Below are 26,380 nucleotides of genomic sequence, written 5' to 3' on the forward strand. Positions count from 1 at the left end.
TGCAGTGATGAGTCTTGCTAATACCAACACATCTACTCCCCATGTCTTTGACAGCCTTGGTTTTAAAGTCAATGTTAATCACTACTCCCCAAACTCTTTTCCTCAGAATAGCTTTTTCTTTCCATTACCTTAGTTTAATATTTACTTTAGAGGCTGCTGCCTAAATTGTCTGGTTATGGAATTCAGTGAGTCATCTATCAAAGGACTGACAAGAGGAAGTCTGCCCTGAAATTCTGACTTGTGAATTCACAGAATTGCCTAGCTCCTTTTTCATGGTTGAAGTGGCATACAGATACTATAACCTATGTACTCAGCTTTCAACTCAGTTATTCTACCATTTTTACAATAAAATACACCAGTAGTAGTTTTAAATTATAACATTTTAAACACCTCACTTGATATTATTTGGTGGGATCTATTCTGACTGCTAAAACAAATGCTGCAAGTCGTACAGGATTTTTATGCAAAATGAGATTTTTAGAGTATTATCTAGGCTTTTCCTCCTGTATCATATAAAAGACTGCTGAGCACAGTGCCACCTAGAACTTCCTAAAAACGAAAATGCTCTCAATTTCCTGGGTTTAATACTGGTCCAACAGAGTGGAGGAAAATAAAAACAACAACTGAGTCCTGTCAGTAGAGACAGGCACTGGGAAATAAAATATTTCAGTCTTTAACTTTAAACTGATGCTATGTGTTTCTACCCACAGAACTGTAAACAACTGTAAACAATCTGTATGAACAAGTATAAATCTCTAATACTTTTTTAGACAGGTATGAAGACCAGTATGTATGTGAGCCAGTCCTAAGTGAAATTTAAAAGAAAGTACTAAAATTAAGTGCAGTTTAAGAATTGAGAAAATATGACTTATGACAAAATGTTTATAAAATCTGTCATAGTAATTAAGGTCCTAAACAAGAATAAAGCATTTAAGATTATCTCAAAGCAGTCTTTCTGATTAACATTAAAAACAGGACATTCTGACATACTAGAGGCTGAACTATGAAAAGGATTGCTTTATTATACCTTGGTTACATAAGTTCAATCTTGAAATAAAAATCCCTTTAAAAACAAAACACCGTGTCTGGTTCATATAAATAAAGGTGTTTTAAAAACATGTATTGACTTTCCCATGTTATTAAGCTTTTTAGATGAATCCAGTTGTTAAATGGTTGTTCTAGTAACTGGCCTGTCATCTGGAAATGTTCTTAGATTGTTTTTTTGACACAATGTCCCTGCAGAAAGTTGGGCAGTGTGACACAGAGAGCACAGGTTTGCCTATCACACTGATTACTTGATGTAATAGTAAGCAAGCTTAAGTGAACTGTGTGTCTTCAATCTTTCCAATCACTTAGGGATGGGCACCAGAGGATACCATCCATCATCCATGGCCTGAAACATATGGTGCATCAGCAATCTTAGGCTGACCTAAATGATAGTAAAAGCTGCTATGCTGTTCACAATAAGGAATTGTTGTCCACTGAATTACAGGATTGTGATTAGATTGCTAACATGGCCAACTTGATGTATAAGTGAAGTGTCCAGGAAAGATATTCCCTAGGTTCCTTTGAAGATTAATTTATACCCTTGAAATGTGCACCAATCACAAAATGAAAAAATATGTCAAGGTATTTTTCTTGTGAACAAAAAAAGCACTGCAGTGGTAACAGCTATTAATTTATTTTTGGCAGTTTTAGCCAACAGAATTCAATAAACAAGGTTCTTAAAGGTTTTTGTTTTGTTGCAAGGTTTTTGTTTTGTTGCAAGGTTTTTACTACTTAACTCCTAAAAGCACAGGGTTCTACAACAATATCTTTTATAAGGGGGTCAGTTCCCCCTCACATTCTATTATAAAATCTTAAAGAATTTTAAGTATTACACAAAAGCAACAAGAAAAAGACTGAAAAATCTTCATTTTGTATTATTGTATTACTATGTAGCGGGCATGTAAATATACTGCAATATTATGTATCTATTTTTAAGATAAAAAACATACACATCTGACCACTGATCCCGAAATTATCAATTTTGTCTCTCCATAAATTAAATTATGCTTGTCATGTTATTCATTCATCAATTTAGGAAAAAATAGCCCACATAACAGAGCTAAGTCTTCAACTGCAGTATCAACTTTGGTGTGACTCAGGGCAGGGAGCAACAAGGAAAGGGGGAGTTATTATTCCAGAGTAGCTCTATCCCTTAAATCCCCTTTAAGTAGTAAAACAGAGATAGTGAAAAGCACATTTTGGGAAGCACAGGCAAAGAGTGAAAAAGAACGTTATCTTATGTAAGATGAGCAGTTATGTTTAGTTATGTTCTAACACAGCTATGAGCTGCATCAGGACGTAACTAAACACCAGCATACATTACTGCTGACCATCCAAGACCATTCGAAAACCAGCTTACTCCTGGCTGAAGTAAATTACTCCCTTATAAGATATGGAACTTTAAAGAAATTGTTTTGCAAATATGTCTACTATATGAAATCATCATGAGAAGACTGGAAACAATGGTCTTCGCTGCCCTATCTGCCAGTCTATTTTTTTTTTGGTGACTTGCTTTGCTTTTCTTCACATGTGAGGCAGATGTGCCTGCTGTGACTTAGCTCAGACATTCTGCTGGTGCTTTTACTTTATTTCTAATGTGCTTGCCACCAGTGTAAGTCCTCAACCACATACAAGTCCTATTTGAAAACATTCCTAACCATGCAACTGAACCATTAAATTTCATTACATAAAAGCACAGGTTTAAAGTCATGGACTTTTTTTTACTATTCTCCAATATAATCTGCTGACAGAAGTGTAATTCATATAACACACTATATATCACACCTTGACACAGATAACAATGGTCACTAGTGAAAGGAGGCCCTACTGAACCTTTCAAGGGGACATACTAATTAAATAATAAATTCTTTCCTCTGCAATGAGAATGGCCTTAATCTGCTAAAAATATCTGAGACATACCTATTAGAACAACTTGCCTAAAATACCAAAATGCTACTTTTCACTGAAAACACAAGCTAGGACCAGTGTCTGCTTGACTTACACATAAAAAAAGAGATTATCTTTTCAGTCAAGACAAAGACTTATGTTCATTGCCAGCATTAAACTTGACAGTTTGGCGAGATGTAAAACCCTGACAGCACTTCATGTCCAAAAGAAACAGAGTAATTTTAGCATTAGCATATTATTAGTACATTAAATTGAGCTTGCATGCTTTAATTATGTCAGATAGGTATGGCTTCTCTCTTTTTAGACTTCTGAAGAGAAAAAGGAAGGAAAAAAGAAAACCAAAACCTATTCAGATAAATGAGTGGTAAAGAGGAAAGAACAGACAGACAAGGTACTAATTACTCTACAGGAAATACTTCCTGGATTCAGGTTCCTACTTCACCCTCTTAACTAGGCTATCTGAGCATCTCCTAGTAGTGCAGCAGGTGATGTGACTAACATCCATCATATGACAACAATACTGGCACCTGGTCTTTAGGGAATTAGTGATACATATCTTTAGTGTGATATAAGTCGGATTTTTCTAAGAGTAGGGAGAAAATATTCTTCTGCTGAAACACTTGGAATTTGACAAAAAAATTCCTCAGGTACAGAAAAGTTTCTATATTATTTAATTCTTGCTTCATTACCAGCAATGTGATTGAAGAACTAAAACTCGATGCTGAAGCAAGATAGGATACTTGGTGGATATATAGGCCTATGTGCTCCTTAACAGTGTAGACAATAAAAAGGACAGAGTCTGAGCAGTTAGAGATTATTACCAAACTAAAATAGTAGAAGGACAAACTTCAAAATGTCTTCCATTTGTAAGGCTTTAATTGACCCATGGGTCTGTGTACTAAATTAGTCACAAGAAATCCAAAGCTCCAACAAGGATTATAGGTTATATACTATTAGCAAGTCTGAACACTGTGTTCAACTAAGAACAACAATATAGGCAAGGAAACATTCAGACTAAGGAAACAAGATGCGACAAGGAGTGACTCCTCAAAAAACCCCAAACTAAACAAACCCAAAACCCAACAAAAGAACAAAAACAAACCAAAAACAACCAGTAGAAGACAGTCTTAGAGGAGACTAAGTAACAGGGAGTATTTGAAATTCCTTCACTCATTGTTTTGAAGCCCCAATTCAGAACTGTAAAATCTTTCTAAGATTAGTGCTGCTAATCTTCACCTCACCAAATGAACTTCTAAATAAAGAGACTAAAAATGAACAAATGATAATTTTATATGACTGCATTAACAGCTCCTCCACTCCCAAAGTATTTAGCTTTAAAGATTTAAATAGAGCATTAGAGATTCTTTGCATTCAGTAAGCACTGAAAAAGCAGATAGAAACCAAAATCTACTAAAGTTTATTATACATTTGAATTTAGACTATTTGTGAACCTTATGCCTCCTTTACCAGTGAATCCTATCTATCCTAATGTTTTGGAGGAGTCTGAGATGGCGCCTTTTGAATTTGATTTTGTGTAAATATACACACCAAATCTGATTTCTGCTACATTAGGGAGTCCTCTGGTAAAATATATGATGCATGGAATGAAATAAGCTGTAGTTCTAGAATGAGTCTTTAAGCTTACTTCCTTTAGTACTTGACCACTAATATTAAAGACTACTGGATCAAACTACAGTTTTAATTGGATATATAAGACATGATACAGTGGTATCTACTGCAAGGTAGATGCTAATATATAGCATTGATTTGTATTCTTTTACTGGAAATATTTGTAATATGAAACTAGGATAAAATATACTCATTTTTAATGCATATTCCATACAGAGGACAGCTATTGCTATCACCAGGTTATGCCCAAAGTACATTCTTCAAATAAATGTTAGATTAATTGGTTTGCTGTTTCTCAGTCTAAAATGAGATTCCAGTTGAATCTAATTCCCATTAATAGTGGTGAAATGTTGATTACACAATTCCTACACTGCTTATTGCTAATGCACACACACCAATCCGGCCTGCCACATCATTTTTTAAAATGGTCTGATGTCTAATAATTTAATGAATTGTTACGTATAGGAACTTGCCCAAAAGCACCAAATACCAGTTCCACCTAAAAACTTTGTTTTATTGGATGAAATGTTTGCACTAATAAGACCACCAGATTGGACAGAGAAAAAAAAATTCATTTTGGAGATAATTTACTGATTCCTCAGATTCCATTGGAGTTTTCTGGACATTTAGTATCTCACCAGAACACAATATAAATTATATAAATATGTTTAGAATTAAAACTTGCCAATGTATTTACCCCCCAAAAAAGTTACCTCCCCGGCAGTCAGGCAACAGAAGTTTTCATTAAAATCTTGTGTAACTTTTGTTGGCAACAGTGATCTAAATAGGCTAATGCTTCAAAAGTCCGGATTACCTTTTGGGTCTTTGCTCAAACACAGAGTCAGAATGCATATCTGGACTAATATGAAAAGGCAGTAGGTTATAACAAGATGACAGCATGAAAGAATATATCAGAGACAGAGCAACCCTCCTCTTTAGCTGCACTTCCTTGACAAAATCTTCAGACAGCAAGCAGGCAAGGAGTTTCATTTGCTATGTAGAAAGACAGACACAAAATTATTTCCTAAGAGCTGACAAAGTCATCTGCAAGTGGACAGGTTTCTGAAAGGCTGACAGTGGAAGTGTTTAAAGCCCTGTGCTTCAGGTCACTATTCCTCTCTAGTGAACAGGAGCTGCTGTATCCCGCCCTGCATTGATTTACCATTACTGAGCGGATTCCTCATTTTAACAAAACACATCGTTAGATTCTAGGTAAGTTTCTGACTATTCTTTACACTGGCCTATGGAATTCAATTGCCACCATTAATTTCACTCTGGTATTTATCAGCAGAAGCTTTTTTCCTGCATGAACCAATTTAATTAATTGAATAGTTTAAAGGGCTCCAAAACCACATACAAAAGATGAGGTTATAGCTAACAGCTTTCAAATATACTTAAAAGCTTGAATCATTAGCAGTTGCTTAAACTAGGAATTTTTAAGTGCAAGCCAGAATTTATTGCAAACTAGTCTCAGTGTTGTGATTTTTTCACATTTCATTTTTTCACAAATACAGCAGGCAGTTAAAATATTCTGCTGTATTTAGGAATAAAGCCTGTAACTTTGCTGACCTTCAACTTTTCCAGTTTTTGGCATTCTCAGAATATCACATGCATCATTTCCTCAGTTTATTATCTGAGTATTAAGTTCTTAAACACATTTATCCCCACAATTTTTTAAAAAGGTAAATAAATCCAGTCCCTAAAATTTCACAAAAAAACAAGGCACACAATTCCAGAAGAAGTGGAATGCTGCAATGCTGTTCCAGACAAGACATTTTTGGCTCCCTATGCATCAGCAGAAGCAGGCATCAAAGGATGGCACATGGGAAACTGCTTCAGTGCTGTAGCTATTGGGAGATTACAGTCCTACACACAAAAGACACCTGGAGGTGAGAGGATCTCATTTCTAGCTCTCAACCATGCAGATATTTTAATATTTCCACACAAAAAAAAAAAAAAGGGAAAAAAAATCTGTAGATGGCTCATTGCTGAATGCCCTGAGGATAAGCAATGAGTTACCACTGAGAAAGATACAGGTTCAGATCTACTCCAGGAGGGAATATCCAATTTCTTTGTGTCCAATGAGTGGGCTAGGGAATGACAACAGTGGTATTACCCCCACACTTCCTCTGATCAAAGAAGTTCTGCACGTGACTTGGTATGGATTAGGTATGTATGTCATAAGATCAAACACTGCAAATGAAAAATGAATGCCAGCATAGTTCCCCTTAGCTTTACACTATGTGGATATAAAAATGGATAAATAAATTTTCAAGACCTGAAAATCACTGCCTGCGACTCACATGAGAGTAGAAAACAACACCACACTGACAACCTGTTAAGTGGTACTATTAACCTGAGATTATTGCTGTGTATAAAAAGGTAAGAAGGGATAAAGTCCAATATACTTTTTCAGAATTATGATGAATGTCAAAAAAATTAGGGAAAACCTAAGCTTCTTTGAAGAACTGAAGAAAATCCTGCAGAAATCAATAGTAAGATTGCTATCAATATGTTTGGAACAGGTCCAAAATTATTATCTCTGACATTAACATAAAGAAATTGCAGCTGTTTGCATTTATAATTCCTTTTAGCAACAATGGAAGAATGTACTAGGACGAAACAGAGTTAACCCTTTCTCTGGCATGCTTTACATGCACAGTTTGGGTTTTTTAAATTCCTTATTTTGGTTTCTGGAGAAGTATGAGTTTGGTGACTTGGGTTTTTTCTTCTGTTGTGGTCTTTGTTTGGAGTTTTTTATTCAAATAAGCAATTCTGTCTGTATGGACCCACAGAAAAATATGGCATTGTAAATTATTCATCAGGTGAAACTATTGTGTACATTTGATCACCCTTAACCATGAAGTAAGGATGCAGGAGCTTCAAAGGAATAAGTACCTTTCTGGGAAAAAAAAAAAAAAAAAAAAAAAAAAGCCCCAATTATATAACATACTATGTACTTCAAAGATTAAAACAGAATGGCAAATTCTGAAAGACTGCATTTAAAAAAAAAAAAACAAAAAAAGACAACCTTTTATTCACTTCAGTGGAAACTTGTTGAGTTATATAAGGATAAACATCTCTAGATCTAACCTATTAATTCCAAGTAAAGAAAAATGCAATGCAATACAATGCAATGATGATGGCAGCCAAGATTCAGAGTCTTTTACTTTGGATCAGAGGGCACAAAGCCAGTCTTGAACTATGACTTAAAAATCCAAAACAATATTTAATCTTTACCTTGATATTGCACAAGATGTCAGCTACTATACAGCCCATAAATACAGATTATTTAATAAAATACAACATACCTATCAGACAAATTAGTAAATCCAGACAATTACTTGTCTTAACAATTACACTGGTTGTGGACTTACTCCTGCATGGGTTTTTAATAATTTCTGCATATCATTACAAGACACATATAGTTACATATAGACACATATACGCTTTCATTTATTAGAAACCATAAAATGATTTGTTCAAGTCCCTATGAACTCATCCAGTTTTACAATACATATGACAAAACCCTACAAGCCAAAGCAAGAATACTTTTGCTATTACATATTGTGATAAATAATGCAATAAACTTAAGTGGAAAGGAGAACAAAAAGAAACCTAATATAATATTGAATACAGTGCAAAATCTCCTTTCCAATCATTTCTGCCTCTTTCAGACTACATTAAATTCTAAATAGGTAAAAACATCCACTCTCCTTTGCAGCATGTATTTATGTAGTTCAGATCATGGAGCAGGAAAAAGTCATAGCCAGTACAAATGCTTATGCATATTGTTCTCCTAGCAAAGCAATTTTGCAGATGTTTTTGAATAACCATCAAATAATTAGGTTAAAATGACAGTAAAAACTATCTGTTACTAGACATACAAATAAATTCCCCTTTCAGAGTGTGGAAGTAACTCCTCTGAATTCATAACTTGTTTGAGACTTAATCAGAATTAAACATCAATTGACTAGAATCATACCAGCACTTTTTATATAACAGAAATTATTTTTTCATCTAGTACAGAAAGTTTTGAAATTAACCCAAAGATCTAAACACATTTGAAGACATCTGCACTTGCAACTTTCAATTAGTTCCATTTTAGCTGTAAATCTCTGTCAAAATACTTCATTGAAATATGCCCTGAAAACTCAGGAAATTGGAAATTAGGTCCATACATGAACTTTACAGCTGGGGCTGCTTTAGTTACAATGCAGCTTGAGCCAAAACACATAAACAAAATTATGTGAAACAATATTCAATGTAAGCAAAGTATAAACTCGTATATGACAATCAATGAAAGTGTTTTTCATTTCAAAATTATAGAGACACCTCTTTGTATTGTGGCCTAAAGCAAGTATCACTGATCATTTTTAGTATGCTGGAACAAGGATATTGGTAACAAATTTTCATGACAGACACACACACTCAATGAGATAATAAATTAGTTTCCCAAGTGAAGGCTCACTAATAAGATTGGATCTAAAATTTAGGTCACTTAATTTTAAGACTCAGCTAATGGGCTAAAAAAAAAAAAAAGAGTATAACTTCATAACATAAATTCAGGTTCAATCTTTTTTACCATAAACATTAGCACCATTGTAAAGTTGCAAAGAGTAAGCTTCTTGTAAAATGAAATGATCTAATTGTAAAATGCATTTGATATCTCCTTGCATGGAGGTTATTTCTAAAAGAAAAATAAAATATTCTGTATTACATTATGAAGTTATAAAATTTAAGCAATTAATTTTTAGTGCTGTGTAAGGTCTGATGTCACTGAAAAGATAAATTTGTAAAACTTCTTTCCAATATGATTTATTGATTCCATTTCAAATATAGTGCTTTTATTTGCAAATATCAGACCTATTAGACAATCAAAGAAGCTTTACCTTTTCTTCTTCAGTATTCAGAGGTGACAAGAGAGTGTGAAAGTCCTTTAACTCCTTGACAATCATATGAGAAAACTCCTAGCTTGGCAAAGTTAGAAATGGGCCATTTGGCTTGTCTCACATAGAAAGTATTGTGAGCTCTACTCCCACCTTGCCCTGATGTCTAGAGGAAGTTATATTAAAATTATATACCAAGTAATTTTCTACTTATAAAGAAAAGGAAATTTTCTCAGAGGGACGTTCTACAAGGTTGTGTAGTGACAGAACAATGGGCAATGTATTTATAGTAAAATTTAGCTTAAACATAAGAAAAATTCTTTACAGTAAAGTTGTGAGGCACTGGAGCAGGTTGTCAGAAACTGTGGATGGCCCATCCTTGGGAGTGTTCAAGGCCAGACTGAACAAAGCCTTAAGCATCCTGGTCAAGTGGAAGGTGGCCCTACCCACGGCAGGCAGCTGGAACTGGATGATTTCTAAGGTCCTTTCCAACCCAAACTACTCTATTATTTTTAATGTATTACAAATCCCTCTCCTCGGTCTTTGGGAGTACCCAAAACTTACCATTTCCATTCTCTACTATGGCCAATGGCTCTCTGCAAATTGCTGTCTTTCTCAAGGGATTAACAGTCCTTTGAACTTCTGCCAGCAGCACTGCTTGCATTGCCTCAACAATCTGTCATAAATGCAAATTATTATTGGATGATATCAGTACCTCAATTATTTATCAAAGTATTTGACAATTTTAACCAACTTGCACAAAATCTGGACACTGTCCTGGTGAATGTCATTAGAAAAATAAGTCTTTCAGACAGTGATAATCATGTGTCTCTACATGCACACTGAGGAAAAAAAGGTTAACTAGATGGCAATAAAATAGACTAAGTTGTCAGTCAGGACTGCTTCCCAATAAACATTCATTTTCTTTAATGTGAAATCTAGAATCAGTCACCTACTGCCTCCTTGATTTCAAGGATAAACAATTACTAACAAAATATGCTAGTAAAACACAAGGTGATAACAGCTAATAAGTATCTTAATTTTTTTTTTCTGATGTGTGCAAAAGTGCTTGATAGACTGAATAATGACCTTGTTGTTTTGGGGTGACTTGGTTTTGACTATTTTAGAATTTCTGGCATCTAATATCTCTGATAAAATTAAAGAATGTTTTGTTGTTAGCGGTGATGCTCTATTCCTCTAGCTCAAACATAATACCCCAACATTTTTTGTCAGACACAGAGAAAAATATCATTCCTCAAATCCCTGTTATGGAAAAGAAACATCCATTGGAGTTGTGAGCAGTCTGTAAATGGCACTTGCAGTAGCTGATGCACTTCACGAGGGCATTAGGACAATGCAGTGTGGAGACTGTCTGATAGAGTTAATACTTCCCTTCACTTTAGCAAAAGAGTGCCAGAAGAACTAAGGACATTTTAAGATGTAAAAACACATAAAGCACATTAAGACCTTAGACAAAAGACTCCAAACCTTTGTAATTCTTAGTCTAAATTTCAGCATGGTGTACCTTCTCTGCATTTGGTATTTCCTTCAAAAAAGGAATACAGTTTCTCCCATATGGGAAGGTATTCATTGTCAAGTACAAGAAATCTCCTGAAAAACAGGGTGAAACTAAGGTTTCAGCCTCAACTTAAATATCAATTTAAATGGAATGCAAAAACGTTAAGTTTAATAAATGTTATTATAAACATTTTAAGCTTATACACTATATTATTACAAAGCTATTAAAATTATTTAAGTTTCATATGGCTAAAAGCTGATATGCAGGATCCTTCAAACTGCCTGGAAGAGAGATCGTTTCAACTCACTAATCAAGTACTTGTCCTCAAAAATATCTATAACTGTCCTTTTAAATTCAAATCACAAAGGCTGTGGATGTCCTTTGTGACAAAATCCTTTATTGTAGACAACTATACCATAGTCAGGTCCACAATGTAAAAGTTCACTGCAAGTGAACTCAGCCCTGTGTGATTCAACACCGCACAAACCTTCATCTTGTTATAATAGAAATTTATTTTACAGGGGACACCAAAGGCAGTTTCTATTTCCTCACATCTATACAGCTCTGAGCTTTGGGGATTACAGAACCTGACTTTGCAGCAGACTCTTACAATATATCTATAATAATTAAGAAAGAGAAAGAAACACGGACACATTTTCATTGTCCTGGGGAAATTTTTGACAAAACAATTCTTATGGAGGTACACAAAAGAGATCTGCTAAGAACCTGTCATTAATCTGGATCAGATGCTCTTTACTTGTATCACTGCTGTGCATGCCAGGGAGCATCTTAAAGCAGAAAACTGTAACAAATGGCACAACACAATGTTATTGTAGAGGCACCCGTAGATGTCTCTGCATGTTACTTGACTGTGTCTGTATCTGCATTTCCACAGTGCATGGTGGGGTTTCATGTTTCATTTTGTCTTCTCATGGAATCTTAGTCCAAAATTTATATACCTCCTCTACCCTTATCACCAAGTTTAACCGTCTCCAGTAGTTTTTCCTGTTTCTAACATGTAACAAATCTACATCAGCACCTTTCATTTTATCTGATCACTTCTACTTTATCTTTAGTCTCCTTCCAGATATAAATTAGCTACCTTATTGACTACATAAGCTTTCATTTTTTTTCCTTATAATTGTAATTGCTGTTGAAAATACAATGTGTTTTTTAGTTCGGATTGTTAAATGTGACAAATTGTGCTGCTTCTTTGACTGAGGAAGTATAAATAACATATGTTGACCTATAAATACTGATATTAAAAGTGAAAGATAATGGTTAGATTCTGAAGCAGCAATAATACAGAATAATTCAAAAAGACAAGTGAACAAAAGTTGAGATAAGTTGTACTGTTACATCCATACTAAGTTATCCAGGCTTTCCTTTCTACACTTTATCAATTACTTCCAAGGATTAATATTCTCTTTCTGATGCATGTGTTTAAGGAGAGAAGTCAATAGCTATCACTCCTGGTTATTGCTCAGGCCATAACCTCTACAGGTGTGAGCCTTGCAGAAACTGCCTCCAGGTGCTTCCATAACACAGTCACATCATGGGGCAAAAATACACATCAAAGCATCAGCTGGAATGATCCAGTCTGCTTTGCTCTAATTCTGCACAGTAATTGTCAGGACAGTTGTCTAGATACTTCCACTGAACTATATATTTTTCTTCATATACCTATCTGGAAACATGAACACACAAGTCATTTTTGGGTGGGATGGGAATGTGGCAAGGAATGGCTATATTTTGTCTGAAATAACAAAACAGATGAAGATGGCCTTTCTTTTCAAATCATCCAGGGAAAAGAAAATAATAAAAAAATATTTTAAAAACATACAAATTTTTAAAATTTTATTCATAAAATGATATCCCTATAAACTTCTACTTCAAAAATTCAGTAGACCCTAGATAAAAATTTAGCAGCAAGTTTTTTCAGTTCCTTTGTTTGCACAGAATCTGTTACAGTGCTGTAAGGAGATGAGGAACCAATAATTGGTAACTCCTTTGGATCATGTCCCAGAGTCAGTATCCTTCACAGAAGAACACAATAGAAAAAGTTTTTAAAAAAGCCTAAATAGTGATGTTTTTGGTAAATGTACATGAGTGCTTAATTAGGCTGCTCAGGATTAATAAATTGGGCATTAAACTGTGATTACATAAATAAAGTTTGAACAGTTACCTGAGTAATGTTAAAATTTGAGAAGCACTGAGAGCATGATATTTGCAGTACTTGACAATTTCAGTGCATTACATTTAAAGTCTTTTCAGGTGAAAAACTGTGAGGCAGTTTACTCCATACCTTATCATGCAGCACACTAACCTCCTGTGCTAGATAAGACCAGTATCATTGTATACACTGGTCATTTGCTAAACACACTCAAAAGTATAAATACATAGATCTTATATAATCAGTTATGCTACAAACACAACTTCATAAATATAATTATCCTCTAAAGAGTTCCAGTGGCTGACCAGGTCAGCAAGAGATTTTATGCATTCCACATGACAATTGCAGTTATTGAGGTTTGAAAAATAAAGGGAGAAACTGATTGTAAGAGAAAGGGGAGAGAAAAAGAATTCAGAAGTAATATGGAAGATGTGCAGATAGCAGGAATATAATAAACAACTGATAAGCTCAAGATGAAATGCTGGAATCAATTGAATGTGAATATTTGCAGAAACTATTTTTGTCTAACAGAACAGGGAACTATTACTGGAGCACCTCTGCAAAACTCAGCTCTGGAAAATATTCTTTGCATTTGAAGTAGCAGAGAGTTGCATTCAATTTCAAAAGTAATATCATAAACTAGATTTGTAACAGGTATTTCCCCTTTCTGGGATAAAATCCGTTGTTGTCAGAGTATAACATCTTGAGTTTTGTATCCCTGAATATTAACTCACTCAACAACACAACTTTATTTAAATGCATATTTCTAAAATGAAAAATGGTCACTAGATTTTACTGCTTAGATTGCGTCACTGCTGCCTGCCAAGTCTCAAAAAGTTATTTATCTCTCAGGAGTTTGGATTCTTCACTAATAATAGGGATGAGCATCATCTGACCTGAAGAACCCATAATTACATAACTTGCAAGTTGTTCTTAAAGGCTGTTGTAATAATTAAAGACTCAGGATTTTTGCTCTTCACTAAGGCATTTTCAGTCTCTTCTATAATAATACATTAATAAAGGACATGGTCCTTATTCTGGCCTTTTGTTTTCCTGGAGTCAAAAATGGCATTTTTGAGGTAAGTAACATGTGGTTGTTAGGGAAAAAACTCATTCCTTAAATAAATGCTATGAATAGGAGCACTGAGATGAAAGATTAGTGGGAGAGTTACTTTGTCACATCTAAACATTTACTTTAAGGCATACTTCATCCTGTAATACTAATCTGCTTTCCACAGACCTGAATGGCATGACTTATGTAATAGTTTCCCCATAAATTATAACTATTAGGTCACATTACTGATTCCAAATACTAAATTACAGCAAATGGCACTTAAGGATAACATTGCTACAACTGACACAGGCTATTTCCTACCTTTACAGATTGGTCGTTCCAACAACAAATGAGTTTCAGCAATGAAATGCTCCCAAAGTCTGGGGAATGATATCTACTCTTACCTGAAAAACACAGAGATAGTTTATGCACTGAGAAGATATAGAGAAGCACACAAACAGAAAAATATTTTAACATCTTGAAATTTTCAGCAACATAACTGAAAAAGATCTGAAAAAATGTAATTTCTTAGAACATGTTCTTAACCAATATAATAAACACAAAGTGTTCAGACAATCTATTGCTTTAACATTTATTCTCAACCCAAATTAAATTAGTGTTGGGTTTTGGGGGTATTTGTTTCTGGGTTTTTTTGTTTGTTTTGGTTTTTTTTGGTTTTGTTTTTCGGTTTTTTGTTTTTGGTTTTTTTTTTTGGTTGGTTGTTTTTTTTAAAAAGAATTGCTATCCCATGGGGTATTCTTTCATCACATCTTTCTAAATATATTAAGAATACTTTCTGTTTTGGACTACTTACCTATGCATTCCCTGTTCTGCTGTCCAGTCTGTCCTGGATGCTAAAGAATAGGTAGTTCCTAGAATATCTACTATCTGCAAGTCTCAGATCGGATTTTAATTAGTAAATCTGAACAACTGTATGAACTAGGAGATATGGCACATAAATTAGATTGCCTTAGAATTTTTAGGCCACTCAGTAAATCTATTTTTATGTTCATGAACATTTTAGTCACCATTTCCATGTGTTTCTCCAACTTATTTTCTATTGTCATCTGATTTTATGCTCCATCTCTTTTTTCCAATGGACATTTCTGCTGTCATTGCAAGTTCTACAGTTGTGGTGCATATTAGACTCAGAGAAGGAAAGGTAACTAATTTTGATGAGGATATTAAGGTTTACCTATACAGCACAGCATCAAAATTTGATGTAAAATAATTTGTGTTTTCAGTCTAGACACAGCTTATTCCGTAAGAGGAACATTATATTTTTCAGGTAATATGCACTGAAAAATGTCCATATTCTGTTTAGGTTTTTATTTAAGTGTTCTTTGGTTAGTTACATACTGCAAACAAACCATGGCTGGCTTGCCAAGATTGACGAGCGATGGCCTGTGGGACATTAACAGGAACAGATTACTTTATTCTGCCCTGAGCCAGAAGTCTAAAGGCATTATTGAACAGTCAGGATGGCTTTTGTATTACTAAGGCAACAGTTTGCTTGGAGGGCTGTATATATTATTGGGTGGGCACATAATGGTGATGAGGGAGATGGGGGAAGTGGGTGAGGGCAGTGCTTGTCTTATTACATTGCTGTTTTTCTGACTGCTGGAAAGTGTCTTTAGAAACTCAACTAAACATCTTGTCATAACAGGAAAAATATCATTGATTTCAGTTAACACTTTGTTTATACATTCTTCATGATATTCACAAAAGAATCAGTAATTCAGTTTCTCTGTTCACAGATCGGACAGCATAAAGAGCAGCATTTTTTATCATTATTGAAATTCAATTCTATATTTTAGCAACAAAAAGCATGCAAAAGCAGAACACTTAAAAGTTAATACTGCCAATTCACATACTTACTGCTTGGTAATTCTGCATAAAAATTGGGGCATGAAAGTGTTATGGCTTCTACATTCCGCCATTTGTCATGTACAGATTCTGGCTTCTGTGGACTTAAAGAATATTAAACTATTAAACAAAACCTGAACACACATATGAGAAATCTTATGTACTAAGGTATGATTGGTGTTTTTTTACAGTAGGTACTCTGATATCAATCACTCTCAACCCCAATTAAGTTTCTCCTCAGAAGTCACTCACATTCTTTTGCCTACAACTTGGTATTGAAACATTCACAAATATACAATACAGAAAAGTCCCACCCAAATGCAGGAACTTAAGCCTAATAAATTTTGAGCCAAATGTGAAGCTTTATTTTGCAATAAAGAAACAAATTCATATGTAAAGAACTAAATTGAAATACTATTTTCACAAAAGAATTTGTCTGTTTTTTTCCTAATACACAGGACAAAAGTTCAAGGGAAACTAAAAGCCTTTTTTAATAGGTTTCCCTTTTTCTCCACAATGGTAAATAATTTAGAGTATCATTACAATACTTGGGATTTCAGTGGATGGCTACAATTTAGGAGAATAGCATGTACATATGCTTGCTCTTTCTGAGTCACTAACTCAGCAACCTAACCCTCGAAAACAAAGGATATGGATGGCAGAGAAAGGAAGTAAAAAAACACTCAAAACCCTTGCACAATTTAGAACTATTTCTTTTAAATAAATCACTACAGTGACCTACATAAACTACATTTATGTGTATTTTTAAAATTAATATATTTGCCTTTCAAATTTGCTACAGTGAGTTGTAACATTTCAAAAGACTTTGCAATACCAAACCACTCTGAAAGTTTGCAGCTTGAGAGCTTTAAGTTCAAGACACTAATGTTAAAAAGGAGGAGAAAACAAATTCGCTGAAGATCTTTTCTTCCCATCTTCTTCCTGTCTCTGTCCTACTTTTATGACCTGACACATTTTGTTGTAGGTTCCTTTATTTTCACAGGCTGTGTCAAGTTGCAAAAAACCAACAGATAGACAAACACCAGAACCTGTGCAAGCTGTAAGAGCTGTCCTACTAACTGCCTCTGCAAATACTGTGGTGAATTAGAATTCAGTATGAAGGTTTCTTTTCCCTTGAGCATACTGCAGTTTTGGATAAAGCAACTGACCAAAGATGTTTGGCTGCATACTGTACTTTTTGAAGGAAAACTCACTAAAATAACATTTGTTAAAGATGGTAGGGTTTATATCTTCACAAATCCTAGAGAAAACTTAAAAGTATATTGCATTGTTCTGGGGGGAAAAACAAAAACAAAAACAAACAAACAAAAAAGAAAACCCAAAAAAAAACAAAATAAAAGGATTTTTTTTTTCCTTACAGCAACTTTAATACTTTTAATTTTACAGGATGTATGTCCCAAAGCCAGGATGTCCATGTCTCCAAAAATGTTTGATTTTGGTATGCTAATTCATTTCAATAACACAATGCCTTTATAAAAAAGTGCTTTCCAAAAGGCAAGCATAAAGTACATTTTTGCATGGAAAGGAATTCATGTTCAAGCTGGAATCCTGAAACAAGTATTAATGCAAGTGTTTGTATTGAATAGGCAACATGATTAGCAACAAAAGTAAATGAGAAATGTGCATTTGTCATGCGGGATGGTGCACATGTCTTGAGAGAGGCTGAGTGCCTGGAGCTTTTTTGTGGGAGATGCAGATATTTGCTGCAAGATCAATTTTTTTTGTCCCCCCTTCTTGCCTTGGGGCTATAGCATCACCGACACTGAAGTTAATTGTCCCTAAAAAACTAAATACAGACCAACACTATGTTTGCCAAACAACAAAAAATTTGTGGACAATATCCATTGCCTGATTAGAATGCTCTATTTGGCTTGGTCAAATAATGTGGAGCATGTTATTTTTCCTTTAATGCTGAAAAAGCATTTAGTCAATAAATCTGCTTTGAGTAACATAAATGCTATTTGAGATGGTTTTCACAACATAAGGGCTGATGAAGCATTCATTCCCAGGAGCTGCCATCATTAGTGGGGGCATTGTACTGCAGATAGGATAACTACGGCAGACTATTCTTCTCTCTTATGTTTTATTTATCTGTCAAGTCAAGGGTTCCATGGCAAAGGAAGAATATTGCTTATAGGGAGTGGAAGTTTAAACAGCACAAATGTGCCTAAAGCGACCTCATTATTCTACTTAGTTTGAACTGAAAGGAAAAGAGTGATCTCTGGAAAAACTGGGTGTAACCAGATAATTCAAGTTCCTGCTCCTATGAAAAAAAATCTTGCATCAGTTCTCATCTGCTAAGCAGAAAAATGTAAAGACAATTATATACTGATCTCCCTTTCTTCAAACATCTGTCAAAAAGCTCTACAGAAAGAACATGAGCTCCATAAAGAAGTACATATTTAAGAAAATTTTGTTTCATTTTTCATCAGTAAGGGAAGACTGAGACTATTCTCAGCTGTAAGGGATCCAGAAGGACAACCAAGCCCACCTCTTCAGTGAATGGCCAATACAGAGATTGGAACCACAAGCTCAGTGACATTATCACTATACTCTAACCAACAGAACTAATCTCAGAGTCCTACAGAAGGAGTGCAGAAGCCTGAAAGTAGGGAGATGTACTTGCTGAAGATCCTCTTCCCAAAAAGTACGTGGCTGTGTGTTACCTAATAAGCTTTTCTGAGGTAAAGTTTGGGGTAGGAATAACATTGATTCAATATGTTTTGTTTAGAGATTACTCTGCTGTGACTTGTTCTTTGAAATCAAGATATCGGCTTGGTGTTTAATTTTAAGGCATGCTTCATTTTTATGTGTTTTTGGGACAGAAAAGTATAGCCAAGTGCATTAGTGTGACTAGGAAGAATTAGGTTTGGATATAGAGACATTAGAAAATACAATCCACTCATAATAAAGAAGTTCTTACCTTTCACTTTCATCTGTAATTGCTGAAGGTGTGTTAATTATCCTGTTGATTAAAGCTATTCTGTTAAATAAGAAAAATACTGTTTCCAAGTCCCTTGTTCCATAATCATTATTCTCAGGTCCATCCTTCTTGCCAAATTCTCCTTCAGTTGCAACAAGGTATTTGTTTGATAAATCAAGGACTCTCTTTGAAAACAAATTGAAAACACCATGTTCTCCTAGCACATCACAATCAGTACATTTCCATCCTGGCAACATCAGTGAGAGGTGGCTTTCATCTGACACAAGTCCAAAAGAAACAGGACACTGAAGCCTCAAGATGTTCAGGTGTCTTGCACAGAGATTGTCTATTTCTTCATCTACACCCCATGGAAGGAGACATGACAAAAGCAGTTTGGCTGTATCAATTGCAATGTTCACATCAATGTTTCCTGATGGCTGTTTTCTGATCTTTCTTGAACTCTTCATTTTTTTCCATCTTTTTATGCCACCACTTTCTTCCATAGGCCTAGCTGCATTATTATCCCTGTGAACTTGGTCTGAACAAACAGTCTCTGCCTGCCCATCTACTTGAGGTACAAAGGCAGCAGTTTTATTTCTTTTTAATGTCAGTGCCCTTTTCTCAGTAATACTTTTAGCTCTTTCTAGAGTGTATTGGTTGTGGAATGATTTTGATGACTTCAATCCATTGAGTTGAGATGAGAAAAGTTCCTCAAGTTTTTCCAGGTCAAATAAGAGAATATGAAAGTTTGCATTGTTCCATTTTGTCTTAGCTGGTAAAATAGTAAAGGGCTGTTGGATGCAGCTGGTATCAGTCAACTGAAAGAAAAATATTAGATGTCTAAAAAAATATCCAGTTCTTTGTAATTTTCAGCATATCAGCATAGAATTGCCTATGGAATAGAGAAAATCTATTAACTCTGTTAAGTTCAATTAAATTATATTTATTCAGTTTTGATTAAGTAAAAAAAGATTTGCTTCCAAACAGCTTAAGACACCCAGAGACATCCATGTGTAAATACTATAAAACGGGCTCCTTCAATTACACAGCCACCCTGTAGACAGCACATATCTTTGCAAAAACTCTAGGCTGGTATTTCTTCTGCAAATTCTCATTTAAAGTTAAAAGGATTTCTGGAAAATTTTAAAGCATGAAACCTTTCTTTTGAAAATAAAGCTAGAGAAGCAAATGCTACAGTGCTGCAAGATTCTTGCAAACCCTGAGCGTCTGTATGCCTTTTTACAATTTGCTATATGGGATATATATATATATATATATGGTATTTGTATGGTATAAAGACTATGCCTTTTGTTATTTCAAGACATGCAAAGCTACCTCCTTCTGAGATAAGTCCCAAAGCAAGAGCAATAAGGAACCTAGGTAAATAAATCTCCACAAAATTAATTCACCTTAGCGTCTTAGCTAAAAATGATTAAGAGAAAAAGGTTATTACAATGTTTGCGAACATCTGCCTTTATCTTGTGCCACCCTATTTCCTACCTGCATCTTTTCTAGAATTCTCCATACTTTTCCCCCAACTTTAAAGCCCATTCACAGCAATGGCAATTTATAAAGCATAATTTCAGTTCTACATACCAACATAATAAAGACACATGGCTAATTACTGTTGTTAATAAATGACCAAAGAACATATTTTTTGAAACCAGAAGATTTAAGAAGAGCTACAGCTGTTCCCAACTTTAGAATCACATGTTAAACTGTAGAGGTAACTTGAAGATGATGAACTGTCAGCTGAACAAAAGGAAATGTTCAAAATCATCTTCACAAAAAAATTTTAAAAATTACTCCATTTTAGCCTTGCAGTTTCATTATTTAAGTGATAAATTTTCATTAAGAAGAAAAAGTTTACATATTTTCTTTTACCAGTACCCTTGGCACAAGGTGGACACTATATTGTGACAAACTCCAGTGGAAGAGATATCTCCAGGCACTTGGAAAATGACCTGATGAGTTCACAGTGACACAACATCTTGTATCATAATCCTGCTGCATCTACCAAAGAAGCACGTTATACCTTCAGGGAAACACCAGAAGTGAGGGAATATAAACTCCTTGTTGACACTTCTGCCCCTTTCTTTAAGTTTTTACGACTGGTATGTTTTTATTGTCCTACACAAGCTTGTGCTCTCAGCACCATGCTCAGCCTATTTCACCTCCACAGGCAGAGATACAAGCAACTTTTCATCTCAGTAATACTTTTGCAAACTATCACGCCAGGTTCCATATCACAAATGATACAGAATTTTCCAGATCACTCTTAGTTTTAATTTTCTTCTGATAATTTGAAACATTCCACTAATGCAAAGAACTTTCTGTTGAACACAATTAAATCTCAAAATAAACCATGACGTGTTAGTAAACAGAGCAGCAACCAGCTCTTGCTGAAATGCAACGTTGTTTACCTCATCTTTCTCATGACCACCTTACCTAACTCCTTTTATATTACCAGCTATGATTTGATAGAATTCGCTATTTTTAAACTATTAATGTTTCAGTACAAATAACACAAGCAAAAAATTGACTGCATAAACTCCATGACATGTGACTATTTAGTTTTCGGCAGTAATAAAATTTGGCTTTTTGTTATTTAGGGAATGATGCTCCCAACCAGATGAGAATGTACTCTACATAATCTCATTTCAAGATCTCCATAGGGAGTCATAAGTAAGAGATTATAAATGCTTGTTCAGGTTTTTCTATCCCTTTCCTTTAAAAAAATCATACATTGTAGTTAAGTACTAGGATTATTTTAATCTTTAATTACACAGTTTCCTAATAGATAGAGAGAACACCATGGAATGCAAATACTGGAATTCATAGGCTAGTTTTAACATTAATTGAAGCTATTATTATTTAGCCTATCATTTTCTCTTTCTATATACCTATATTTGCTTGATTAACATTTAGAAACCTTTTGCTAAATCAGCATCCAGACAAAGGAAAACACAGCGACAATGTCAATCCATTGAGACATCCGGTGATAATAATAAACATTCCTGTTTTATTGGCAATATGAATGCTTATTGACATTGATCCTAAAACTGTCTGCCAAGTTAACTTAGCTCTCTGCCACAGGCATTTCATTCCAATGCAAGAAGGTGGGCAACCAAAGCTTTAGATATAAAATGTCATTTAGGACATACAGGCAAGCTATTCTCTGTAACAGGAGATTACAGAGTATGGAAAGATACCCATAAAACTAACTACAAACCAGAGAGCTGGAAACTGCATTTGTTGAATATTGAAAAACAGATGAACAGATACTTACACTATATATTGTACCTTTCCTTTTCTAGTTTTACCATTTCTAGTTTTAAAGTTTATTTTTGACATGGACAGCCTGCTGTTAGCTTTAAATAAGCAAAAAAACTGACTACAGACTAAAATTATATCCTGAAACTTGTGAACCTCTTGTACATCACTGACCCACAGCAGAAAATGCTTTCTATATCCAGGAAAGAGCAAGATTCAGGGAGGCTTTGAAAAGCCAAGCTATTTTCCATGCATGACCAGTATCCCCTAAAATCTCTCCAGCTTGCCACTAAAGATGTTTGAGCCAGGATCAGACAAGAGCTAGAATAAACTATTTCAGCTGGAAGGGAACTACAAGGATCATTTTGTCCAGCTAGCCTCTCCAAATGCCCCTTAAACACTCACTGGCTTGGGGTATTGTACACATCTCAGAAGCCTGTTCCAGTTTTTTGGCATGCAATTCATCACTGCTCCATAAGTTACAACCCGGTCCCTCTGTATCTTTTTTCCTTAACTCATTCTTAGCACCCAAGGAAAAGTTTTCCCATGACTATGGAGAGGGGGCAGCAGGGGGCTGTGCTCACTGTGGCCCCCAACTGCATCAATACATGCCATTATCTTTAACAGATTTAGGACAGACATATCACATAAAAATTTCATGGGAAGTACAATTCAAGTGTTATTTTACCTAGCTGTCTTCTCATCTCTAAAGGCCTTTTTCCACTGGGATGCAACTTGTTCTGGGAATGGTATTCCACTTAAAATACACACTTCCATTAGCTGACAGGGATTCCCATACTTTTTCAGCTCCTTATACGTATGCACTCTCCACGTAGCTGCCTTCTTTACCAGAAGTATTCTATTGTGGGTTTTGTACTAAAAACAGATTTGACAGGAATGATCTTGACATTCATTTTACATAAAGGAAATAAAGTGGGAAAAATCACAAGGTAGAAATTTTAGAAGGCAAAATAACAGCACCAGCACTCAAAATATACTTAGAAGCTGCTTTGATACCACTGAATAGAAGTTGCTCAGTTCTCACAGCACAAGTAGTATCAACTCCTATGCCAAACAAGTCCTGAAGTATTAAATGTGACTTTTCTTCTAGACTTCTGGCCTTCTTTATTCACTGCACTCTCAATCTATCTCAAAACATAATAGGACTGAAGTACCAGAAATTTGGTCCCAAAGTTCCCAGTGCCTGCAGAAGGAATCATGATATACAAACCCTCAGTGGGAGCTATCCTCTTGATAGCTTCTATGATGATTTTATTTTAAATTTAACATAAAATTATATAATATTCAAGGGGTTCAATTCTGTTCCTGTGAGTTTCCCCCTTTGAAAGATTATATCTTGATTCATTAACACTGAACAGGTTCAATCCCCTCCTTTATCCATTGCTTGCCACCTGCAAAGGCTCAGGAAAATATCAGACAGAAGTTGAACAGCTTTAATGGGAATTTTTAGGTAGATTAGAAAGGGGGAGACTGGAGAGATGTGTGAAGCTTACATGAAGTAATGCCAAAGAGACTGAAAGGTTGTTTCATTCATAGAAGGTGCACTGCTGTTTCATTTGTCTTGGGGCCAGAGATTTTCTATTTCTGATTTGCTTGAGAGGTTTTAAGATATATACTTTTATATTTTGACAGCAATTAGGCCATTGGCTTTTAATACAGATACAACAGCACACTGGAGGACATGATAAGAGAGTAAGTCTTACCTGATGGACTTTTAGAGAGTAATTGTTTCATTATTAAATATACTTACAATTAATAAATTAGTGCAAACTTAATCATTAAAATACCATCAGCCAACTATTTGCTCAGTAAAGATATTCTGTGAATATCCAATTGTATGATATATTTACAAACAAGACGTTTTGAACAAAACCCAATATAGAATCATCAAAACCACCATATCTTATAGGCTCTAGAAGTTTTTTGACACAATTTTTGAAATATCACAATGATGTTTGATAATACCAGTACGCTTTTTTCAATGAAATTAATATTTTTTTGTCATTTGTCTTCACTGTAGTCTTTTTATTACACTAAAAAGAAAACAGAAACTGTAAAGACATTATATATAACATCTGAATCAGTCTTCATTAACTCTGTAACAATCATTACCAGTACACATTTTGCTTTTAAAAAACTGAATTGTGGAGAACCTGCCACAGCAATGAAAGAGGAGGGTAGTAGAATTTGTCAAACAAAATTTATTGATGGGTGAGAATTTTCTGTGTCTTGATGAGGCCAGTCACTGGATTGTCAACAGAAGTTCAGAGGTCACAACTACTCAGAATCACATCTCATCACTGATCTGGCTCTGGGCTCGCAAAAACTAAGTACAGTCACACATCTGCTTGTAAAAGCTATTTAGATACTCCTACCCTCCTGTTACACTTGCACTTCGTGGAGATTGAAGAAATGTTAGCTGAAGTATGTTTACCACACCTGAGGGTCTTATACATTAAATTATACTGCCAATGACATCTCTATTTTATTCTACCTAATGTTTTATCCTTGCTGGTGGGAAGGAATATCTGTGTTAGCTTTTATTGGATTTGGGTTTGCATTTTTCACCTCTTTTTAACTACTGAATAGATTCAAAATCTTTTCTTGCAAAAATGCTTTTCTCTTCAACCTTTTAAATGAAAATGGTAGCATAGAGTACCTGCAAATGTGTCCCCAAGAAAAATCTCTTTCATGCATAGTTTTGCAAAATAGGAAACTTGTAAGTATCTCTTGAATTGTCACAGAAAACAAATACATAAACAATGCACAAAATGGCTGGCAGAGTGTAAATTAAAGCATTAAATTTATTTCTAAATCCTCTGAGCCCTCAGTTGCTAGAGATGGTAGTCGATAGGAGTAAAAAAAATTGCCTCCTTGAAATGTGCTTGGTGAACAGCAGCTTGATGATTGGCAGCACAAATAGAAGAGAAACGAGAAAGCCTTCAATCTGCAGCTGATGCACAGGAAGAACATGGGGAGCTGAGTTTACAATAGAGAAAACATTACCAAGCTAATGGCACAGGCAATCGTTTGACCACCATGCATCTCTGATAGCAGCAGGGCATCCATTTTCAGTTAAGTGTTAGAGTACCTTTTTGCTTTCTCTGACCACTGCAGGGGTAAAACAACCCAGTGCGTGAAACCCACTGACTGGTAATAAATTACTATATTGGATACTTTTTGTTTTCTTTCAGCAATGACTTTACTGTGTATTCTTGCTATCATTACCAATTAAAGTGGAGCCCACGTTAGCAAGCTGTATCTAACTGTATATCAGTCCCTCTCTCCAATTGCTTCGGCAAGAACCACAGGGTCAAGAGGCTCCTTTGACCTTTATCAGCTACGTCTCTCTGACCACTCACTATTTGAAGCAATCTCGACTGAACAGATGGACACTTTTGCAGACTCTATAAAGCTTAGAATATAAAGATAAATGAAATTGTGTTTAGGGCTTCAAGCTGGTTTATGAGCATAAAATACAGTTAGCAAGAACCTCAGATTTCAAATAGCACATCTTAAACCTACACCATGATCTACTGGGAAATTGTGTCTTCTGGATGTGTCTTCTACATATAAAATCAAAAGCTTGATGTAACTTGTGTCTACTTAGCATTAAGTCACTTCCAAATTTAAGAAGCCTAATTTACTTTGATCACTAAAAGACAAGCAAGAAGAAAAGCTAGTATAACCTTTTCCCATGATAGCACAGCCTACAGCACATGATCAAACATCATTCAGTGGAACAGTACTAAGAGAGTGAACACCACTCATCTATTTTATGACTAGAATTTTGAATGCAATAATTTAAAAAGCAAGGGCTTTAGGACATGTAAGTTAGAGAAATCTGAAACGGGGGTCCAAGTCTTCCCTAAAAGAAACTTCAAAATCTCAAGGTCATGCTTGAAGAACTGTTAACAATTAGATATAAATATGGTCTTTCAATCCTACTTAGGTATTTGCAACTTAAAAATAATCTAAGTAATGAATGATGTCTTATTTCAGGTAAATCCCATCAGCAAACCTGCTTTCTTGAGTTCATAACCTTTCTGCAAATACA

At 35.0% G+C, this 26,380-nt stretch overlaps 1 protein-coding gene across 1 annotated transcript in view; it reads right to left on the reverse strand.

The window, feature by feature from the left end:
• Positions 1-26,380, reverse strand: part of WDR72 (WD repeat domain 72) — an 88,705-nt gene that overhangs the window by 27,354 nt on the left and 34,971 nt on the right. Inside the window, exons 15-18 of the mRNA XM_050978558.1 lie at positions 19,030-19,847; positions 16,098-16,189; positions 14,541-14,623; positions 10,038-10,149 (exon numbers count right to left, since the gene is read on the reverse strand). Coding sequence (XP_050834515.1) covers positions 10,038-10,149; positions 14,541-14,623; positions 16,098-16,189; positions 19,030-19,847 — 1,105 coding nt within the window. The remainder of the gene's footprint in view (positions 1-10,037; positions 10,150-14,540; positions 14,624-16,097; positions 16,190-19,029; positions 19,848-26,380) is intronic.

The sequence above is a fragment of the Serinus canaria genome, chromosome 10, assembly GCF_022539315.1.
Source record: "Serinus canaria isolate serCan28SL12 chromosome 10, serCan2020, whole genome shotgun sequence".
NCBI lineage: Eukaryota > Metazoa > Chordata > Aves > Passeriformes > Fringillidae > Serinus > Serinus canaria.